Consider the following 9,116-nt stretch of genomic DNA (forward strand, 5'->3'; position numbering starts at 1 on the left):
CAGCATAAGATTAATTTAAACCATTTAAGCATAATCATATATATATTTACATTATTTAAATATATTTACTAGTGCTGTCAAACGATTAATCGCGATTAATCGCATCCAAAATAAAAGTTTTTGTTTACATAATATATGTGTGTGTACTGTGTATATTTATTATGTATATATAAATACACACACATGCATGTATATATTTCAGAAACATGTTTTTATATTTTAAATAAATCGCGATTAATCGTTTGACAGCACTTATATTTACATATTTGTCAGGTGTGTCCGAATGGTGTTTTTTTATATTTAGGCATTATATTAGCCACCATCTCTCTAGATATTGCCATTGGCCAGCTAATATCAGTCGAGCACTAGTCATATGTGCAACAATATCATTTGTAATGATTTTGTCATCTTTTCTTCTTACGCTACTTCTTCATAGCGTGACGGTGACAGAGAGCGTATCCACCTCAGTGGTGAGCTCCAGCGGGACAGGAGAGGGGGACGATGAGGAGCAGGCCCTGTTGGAGCGCCTGGCCAAGAGAGAGGAGCGCAGGCAGAAGAGGATGAAGGAGGCGCTGGACAGACAGGAGGATCTGGAGAGCAGCCAAACCTCCCGCCACAGCCTGGAGGAGAGCAGCGGAGGCCTGCGCCGCGGCCGGAGCTACGAGCCAGAGGAGGAGCACAACAGCAAGGAGGAGGTGAAACAGGTGGAAGAGGAGGAGGAGGAGGAGGAGGTGCTGGTGGAGGAAAAGCCTCTGAGGTCTTATTTGAGAGAACAGGTGTGTATTTCTTTCCCTTTTATGCTTTGGTAGACCTCAAGACCATGCTTTGTTTATGGCATTTCGATTTTATTCACCTGTAGGAATCCATTGAGGAAATATCTAAAATACCCGAGGAGGTATGATGATGAGTGTTTTTCATTTTAAAATAGCATTTTTTTCTCTCATTTAACACAACAAAGCATGTGACTGCAGTTCCATTCATAGGACAATAATGAGCGAGATGCAGTGCCTTCTTCTGAAGTACATGAGGTGCTTGTAAATGAAGACGCAGATGATTCTGCAGTTGTTTTGGAGACGGAAAATGGCACCGCAGAGCTCGCTGCGGGTGTACAGGAGGAAAAGAGTGAGATAGAGGGATTGACAGAGAATGGAGTGGATGAAATGAGAGAGGCAGGAAACTTTGAGAAAGATGAGGTTTCAGAAAATGACGAGTCTTTGGTAAGAGTTGAGTTGCGTTTGAAGGACTGCATAAGGATGGATGGTTTAGATTTTGGGTGAGAAATGAACAGAAATGATCATTCGCAAAGACCTCATGAAATGACGTTTAGTGCATGTGCCTGTACTTTGAGCCTTCTAATGCTACACTCTTTAAAAATAAAGGTTCTTTTTTGGAATTTTTGGTTACATGAAGAACCTTTAACATTCATATACTCATAAAAATTAGGGTTCTAAATCTGGTTTTTTTCACTGTGATGCCATAATAGAAACTTTTTTTTTTCTCAGTGTGAAGAACATTTTAAAAATCTAAAAATAACATTTTTCATTATAAAGGAACTTTTGTGGAGTGGAAAGGTTCCATGGATGTTCAAGGTTCTTCATGGAACCATCAGTGCAAATAAAGAACCTTTATTTAAGAGTGTGGAACCTTTCCGATGCACAAAAGGTTCTTTATAGTGGAAAAAGGTTCTTTAGATTATTAAAACGTTCTTTACGCTAAGAAAAAAAAAGTGTTCTTTTAAGAACTGTTCATTGAAAGGTTCTTTTGGGAACACTAACGGTTCTTCTATGACATCACTGCAAAAAAAAACACTCCCATTGAAACCTTAATTTTTTTCAGTGCAGTGCACTTGACAAAGTAAACGTTTAGCATATATATGCATGTAAATGAGTCTTCTACTGTATTCCAGTCAAAATCAAACATCTTGTTATCTCCAATTTGCATATACTGCTTTGTTGTGTGGTGCTCAGAAAATGACATATAAACAAAAAGTGGCAACACTAGCATTTTTGTCATCGATTGTGTGCATCTGAGTGCCCACCATGTTCTCATGACATCATCAAGGTCAGGTTCAAAGATTTCCGCCTCAGTTTCCAAGTTGAAAGACCAGTGGCATTTTTTTTTTTTTTTGCAATGGGTATTTTAGGACTTTCCAAGTTGAATGGAATGTAGCATTTCTATTTACAGACAATATTGATTTTGTTCTCACAGGCATGGATGTTTTTGGCCAATAAAAATAATACCTAATGCAGCCTGCCTCCAGTAGCAAATCATAATCTGAAATGAAAGATTATTGGCTATTGAATATAAAAAGGCAAACCCTACAACTTCCTGTTTCAGTTGGAAATATGCCAAACACAAAAAAGAAAGCTGCATTCATCAAGCCATTTCATGGGGTCTTAACAGTTTTGGATACACAAGTCATTTCATGACTTAGCCTTTTAAAATGTTCCTCCCCAAAATCCTAAATCACTCCAGGCACTAGTTTGAGCACAGTGTGTAGTGTTTGCACCAGAGTGCATTTCACATTAAAACAACGCAGGTTTAAAACCTGATCAGTGTAATCAATGGTCAGCGGTTGCACACCGTGTGTTCACTGCTTGCTGCATGTCTTTTGGGAACTGATGGGAAGTGTGTGTGAAAACATCACCAGCATTTATCCAGCGAGTGAACCAACAGCACCCACATTTTGTTCTTCCAAAACTCTTCCAGCACACTGTCTCTCTCACACACACACACACACGTGCATGTCACATACACACATCACTCAGTTCTGATTGTGTGTGCAGTTGGAAGATGAAGATGTGATGAGGAAGAATAAACAGCCCAATGGAGGAGTGTGCGAGGACAGCACTCCCAAACACAAGAAAGCTGAGAGGACTTTCAGGTCAGTGCTCATATAAACAATTAATGATTGTGTTAGGATGGTCCAGGCTTTCTTTTTCCAAACAATTTAGAGTTCCCAGAATTCCACATTTGGCAGCCTGTGATCTGTAAATCACAGCATGAAAAAAGTGTTTTATTTCATTTATTTTTTATTGTATTTTCTTTTATTATTTATTTGACTGTTTATTTTTGTTGTAGCAGATTGAACACATAAATCATATTAAATTTTCCACACATTTTCCTCATTTCTCCACTTTTTCTTCACATTAGCATCAGGTCTTTGCAGATAATAACAAATTCATATTTAAAACATAATACATATTTACATATGTAATATAGATCTCTGTGTAAAATAGAACCTATATTCCATGTTTTGTTTTGTTTTGTTTTCCCCCTTTTTTTTTTCTTTAAAGAAATATACAGCGCTCGCAAAAACCCAATATGCATTTAAGCATTTTCCTTGCAACAATAACCAATAATCACATTTATATATATTAGTGCTGTCAAACGATTAATCGCGATTAATCACATCCAAAATAACAATTTTTGTTTACATAATATATGTATGTGTGCTGTGTATATTTATTATGAATATATAAATACACACACATGCATGTACAGTATATATTTCAGAAAAACATGTCATGTTTATATATTAAATATATTTATTTATAATATTAATTATATGAATATAAATATAGACATGTAAGTACATGTAAATATTTTCAAAATATATACTGTATGTGTGTGTATTAATATATGCATAATAAATAAACACATATATATTATGCAAACAACAACTTTTATTTTGGATGCGATTAATCGCGATTAATCGTTTGATATATATATAAATCTTTAGATTAACAGAAACGTTTATTTCTTTATTTTTCATTAAATAAATCTGTGGTCACATCTAAATATTTATCTAATGTTGTAATCTAATGGCAGGAAGTTGTTAAAAGCACATAAAAACACTGTCGACATTGTGTACAGGACATTAACATGAACATACAGACAAAATAATCCCATTCCACTTGTCTTGTTTGTCTGTTTTGACCTTGTTGAGATAAAGTGGGTTATTTATATGTGTTTAGCTCTATTCGCTTTGCGTGCTGGAGTATTTGACTCTAGTCACCTGATCTGCCGTGTCCTGAGGGCTGTTCTCAGCTGTAACTGGAGACTGTGTTACCTTAGTCAGGGCTGTGCTGCTGATTCACCAAGTCTGTGTGTGAATAGGTTGGGTTTTCTTTACACATAAAGAACATGGACACGTAAAGCTGTTGACAGGCCATTTAACCTGTGTAAGTAACCAACGGTGCGCTGCTTGTTTGTTTGTGTGACAGCCGAGGCAGCTTGCGCTCTCCTGAGGCGCCAGAGGCAGACGAGGCAGACAGCGAGGATGCTCGCTTGGAGGCCGAGAGAAAGCTGGAGGAACTGAAGAGGAGAAGAGATGAGATGGAGAGCGAGGAGTTTGAGAGGATGAGGCAGAAACAGCAGGAGGCCGAGGTGGAGCTAGAGGAGCTGAAGAGGAAGAGGGAGGAGAGGAGGAAGGTGCTGGAAGAGGAGGAGCGGCGGAGGAAGCAGGAGGAGGCCGAGAGGAAAGCCAGAGACGAGGTGTGTTCGCTTAACGTCAATGATTCATTTCCTGGTCAGGTAGCGGTTTCACAGGCGCGGTGGAATTTGCTTCGATTCGCTTTTCTGTGAGTGAAAATCTTGATGAGGGTGCTGTCAGCAAAATTAGGTCGCTTCTGTAAACACTGCGTTTTGAATAGCATGTAACTGTACTTGGATGTTTTATGGATGTCCTTTTGAGAGTTTAAAACTTAAAAACAGTAAATAGAAAAAATATATAATAATAGCAAAATTTACCACAGTTATTGTTACTAGTGTAGGTTTTTAATTTAATATTGGATGTCTTTCAAACAGTAGCTTTCTTCTCCAAACTGGCAATTATTTCCAATTGTTTGACATTAATATGTTTCTAAACTAACAGCATGCTACTCTAATAAGTATAGAAATATTGGGTAGATTATTCCATATTTTTGTGTAGCAAATTTGAAGGCAGCATCCTATGAATCCTACAGAAAAGGCAATTACATTACAGTGCATTGTGACAAGTTTGGTGACACAAATTCAATTAAGAGAAATATACACCACAGTTCAAAAGAGAATGAATGAAATTAATGCTTGTATTCAGTCAGGATGGATTAAATCGATCAAATGTGACAGTAAAGACACACAACTCAAATAAATGCTGTTCTTTTGGACTTTCTGTTCATCGAATAATCCTGAAAAAAGTATGTTTTCCACAAAATAATAAGCAGCACAACTGTTTTCAACATTGATAATAATAAATGTTAACAGTAAATCAGCATATTAGAATGATTTCTGAAGGATCATGTGACACTGAAGACTAAAATGTAATAAATTACATTTTAAAATATACTAAATAAGAAAACAGTTATTTTAAATTGTAATAATATTTCATAATATTGCTGTTTTACTGTGTTTTTTGATTCAAAGACTTGGTGAGCGTAAGATACTTTAAGAAACCTTTTTAAAAATCGTACCAACCCCAAACGTTTGAACGGTAGTTTTTATACTATACATTTCACTCATTACAAAAAAATAAAAATTCTAAAAATGGTTTAGTCTAATACAAGAAAAATGGCTATTTTACCCAGTATTAGTGAGTACTGCGTGCTTTTATGCTTAGAGTATCATATTGTTATCTTGGCTTTAACGGTAATTTGATATTAGGCGACCTGTGGCTGTGGTGTCAATTATCTATGAAACTCTTGTGCTCACAGTATCAGTATTGAACCCCGTCGTAATTTAAACGAATTCCACATCATTTACATTAACATTAGTGCGATCGCACCCAGTGTGAGTTCCACATGACTGCACATGAGCTTCAGAAACACAGCCGTCCCTCCTCGTGGAGGCCTGCTCCTGGCATTGTCATGCAAATATGTTCCTTGTTCCTAATGAACAGAGGCAGTAAATGAAAAAGGACTAATTAGAGATTAGAGGGCCCCGTGCTGATGCTAGTGGGCCGTGCCAAAAACCGTGGTGTAAATAAAAAGGCTTCTTTATGATTTCCCAGCTGCTGTGGAATGCGGGCGGCTGCCAGTTCACGTTATGCTTCCGCAGAGAGACCGTCTTGATTCTGTTGTTCATTTGTCTCGTTATCATCCCCGTTTATTGTAAAAAAAGGGCATTTTCTGGGATCCCAAGTTAGTCTGCTGGTGGTGTTTCTGTGTGTGCCGTCTCTCTGTTTGAGGTGATGAATGTGCGTTTATTTTATTCTTCAGGAGGAAAAGAGGAGGATGAAGGAGGAGATCGAGAAGAGAAGAGCAGAGGCGGCCGAGAAGAGGCAGAAAGTGGAGGATTCGGTGGACGGAGAGGCCAGGAAGCCCTTTAAGTGTGTCAGTCCCAGAGGATCCTCCCTGAAGGTCAGCAGCTGCCCTCTCTCTCTCTCTCTCTCTCGCTCTCTCTCCACAGCTGTCAATCAACCGGCAGCACAGCGTCAGCTGATTCATAGGAACACACTGTCCCCATGAAAAAGCAATTATCTGCCATATCTTGTAAACATAATGAGGAGGACAGCAACTTGATGATTGTGCATTAATGCAGCTGGTGTGCACTGAAGCATGCATGTGCTAGTTTAAAGGGAATAACCCCCATTGTTACCATTTTTTAACATAGTTACTAGAGTTATTGTTTGTACATAAAAACGTAATATGATGTTAGCCACTTCTGTCATCAGAATATGAAATTAAGCATAAAAAAGCTTCTGAATGAGATCTTATATGAATTTTATAATTTATATAATTGTAATGACAAGAATGGATATAAAATATTTTTCCATTCTTGATTAATTTGTATGTATTTTTAAATATACAATTAATATATTATTAGAAATTTATTTTAATATATTATAGCATTAATGATAACTGTGTATTTCAGACATTTTTCTAATTTCCTGAATATTTTTATGTATTTGTAATTATACAATAATTATATTATAATTAATATGTAATAAATATAAATCATATATAGTATAAATTATAGGTTAATTATTATATTATATTATTATGATATAATTATAATAATATATATAGTGATATAATTCTTGTATATTTATTTATAAATACATACAAATTATTCAAGAATTAAAATGTTTTATATTATATTATATATATATATACAAGAATAATATAATATAATGAACCTAAAATGTATACTTTCTCTTATAAATGTAAAAATTATGCATGCACTAACTACTAGGCCATGTCACTGACAGATCTCAATCTTATTTATTTATTAATTCATAAATAAATGTAGTAACTATTGTATTTTGGTGGACACTGTGCTTACCATGGTAAAGTTTTTTTTTTAAGTTTTATAAATGACATACATTTTTGTGCTATCTATTTTGTAATATCTGTGCTGAAAGAAAACCCTTTCCTCCTATTCATCATGCGCAGATGATACGTTCACAGATCTGCTTTGTCATCATGTACACTGTATGTACTGCATGCTGTGTGATGCATTTGTGTGATTTAAACTCCTATTTTGTGGGTAGACAGATTAGTTTAATATTAAACCGCTGTTATATCAGCCATAATATAGGTTATGGATTATAACAAAATAATCATTTGTATCACATCACTATATTGTAGTCGTGGTGCTTTTTGATGCCGTACATCTCATTTCCAAATTCTTTTCCTGGTTCTCGCATGTTTGAATATGGGTTTCCTGCCGTCAGTGGTTTTTCGAAGACAGTTCTTTTCTTCTCTTCCCTTTGGAATCCATCTTTTACAAAAAACACAAAATGGCGCAGTCATGTTTCTGTGAGATAAAGCCGAGCTGCGTTCTTCAAGACGTGAACTCTGGGGGGACGCAGGAAGACCATTAGACTAATAGGATTACTGTAACCGCATTCTAACGGAGCCGTTTCAAACACGCCTGAGAATGGGGAATTTCCTGCTGAGGAGTATTTTAGGAACTCCCACATTCGGTTGAGGGGGAGTGGATTTTTTTCTGATGCTTTTGGGCTGTGTATGTGTGTTGTCTGTGTGGTTTTTGTTGTTGCTTCACAGGAACACTTTCCCCCTCTTAGCCCTCTTGTCATATATCATAAACACAGGCCACGGTTCCCACAGAGAGAGAGAGAGGGCTGAAAAGGGCCCTGCTTTTCCTGGCCCCGTGACAGTTTCATACTGAAAAGGACAGGCTAGTCTCTTGCCTCTCAGAATAGTCCGACAGATAGTCGCATCTGTGTGTGTGAGTGTGTGTGTGTTCCTCATGACCAAAGCAGTGACCTTTCTTAAATCTATCCATTGTTTGATTTCTCTTCCCAGATCGGTGAGAGGGCAGAATTTCTCAACAGATCAGCACAGAAGAGGTGATCACTTCTACTTTAACTCCTCGCAGACCTTTCTTGAAAACATGTTATTCAGCTTCTATACACAAATGTTTCCATAAGGGGCCAAATAATAAGATTAATTACATCAATTAATAATCTGAAGTATTCAGAGTACTTTTGGGTTGGATAAAGAATGTTCCGCTTTCAAAACAAGTTAAGCTCTCTCGACATCACTTGTGGCACGTTGTTGATAACCACAGACAATTATGTTGACTCGTCCCTCAGTTTATAAAAACAAGGATACATTCAATTATGTCAGAAAGCAACTGTTAACATTGTGTAAAATACACATAGATCTATCTATCTATCTGTCTGTGTCCCTATCATCATTCAATCTGTCTGTCTGTCTGTCTGTCTATCTATCTATCTATCTATCTGTCTGTCTGTCTGTCTATCTATCTGTGTCCTTATCATCAATCTGTCTGTCTGTCTGTCTATCTATCTATCTGTGTCTCTATCATCAATCTGTCTGTCTGTCTGTCTGTCTATCTATGTATCTGTGTCCCTATCATCAATCTGTCTATCTATCTATCTATGTCCCTATCATCAATCTGTCTGTCTGTCTGTCTGTCTGTCTATCTATCTATCTGTGTCCCTATCATCAATCTGTCTATCTATCTATCTATCTATGTCCCTATCATCAATCTGTCTGTCTGTCTGTCTGTCTGTCTATCTATCTATCTGTGTCCCTATCATCAATCTGTCTATCTATCTATCTATCTATCTATCTGTGTATCTGTGTCCCTATCATCAATCTGTCTGTCTATCTATCTATCTATCTATCTATCTATCTGTCTGTGTC

General features: G+C 36.7%; 1 protein-coding gene across 5 annotated transcripts in view; it reads left to right on the forward strand.

The window, feature by feature from the left end:
* Positions 1-9,116, forward strand: part of cald1a (caldesmon 1a) — a 57,427-nt gene that overhangs the window by 35,926 nt on the left and 12,385 nt on the right. For 4 of the 5 annotated variants that reach the window (XR_001638201.1, XM_016535435.1, XM_016535437.1 and 1 more), the window contains exons 4-10: positions 437-776; positions 860-895; positions 984-1,217; positions 2,787-2,884; positions 4,227-4,497; positions 6,198-6,338; positions 8,250-8,293. Coding sequence is in view for 4 of the 5 variants with exons in the window: in XM_016535435.1 (XP_016390921.1) it covers positions 437-776; positions 860-895; positions 984-1,217; positions 2,787-2,884; positions 4,227-4,497; positions 6,198-6,338; positions 8,250-8,293 (1,164 nt within the window). In the remaining variant the exon portion in view is untranslated. The remainder of the gene's footprint in view (positions 1-436; positions 777-859; positions 896-983; positions 1,218-2,786; positions 2,885-4,226; positions 4,498-6,197; positions 6,339-8,249; positions 8,294-9,116) is intronic. The other variant, XM_016535438.1, reaches the window with a different exon arrangement.

The sequence above is a fragment of the Sinocyclocheilus rhinocerous genome, unplaced genomic scaffold, assembly GCF_001515625.1.
Source record: "Sinocyclocheilus rhinocerous isolate Xijiao unplaced genomic scaffold, SAMN03320098_v1.1 scaffold395, whole genome shotgun sequence".
Classification (NCBI taxonomy): Eukaryota; Metazoa; Chordata; class Actinopteri; order Cypriniformes; family Cyprinidae; genus Sinocyclocheilus; species Sinocyclocheilus rhinocerous.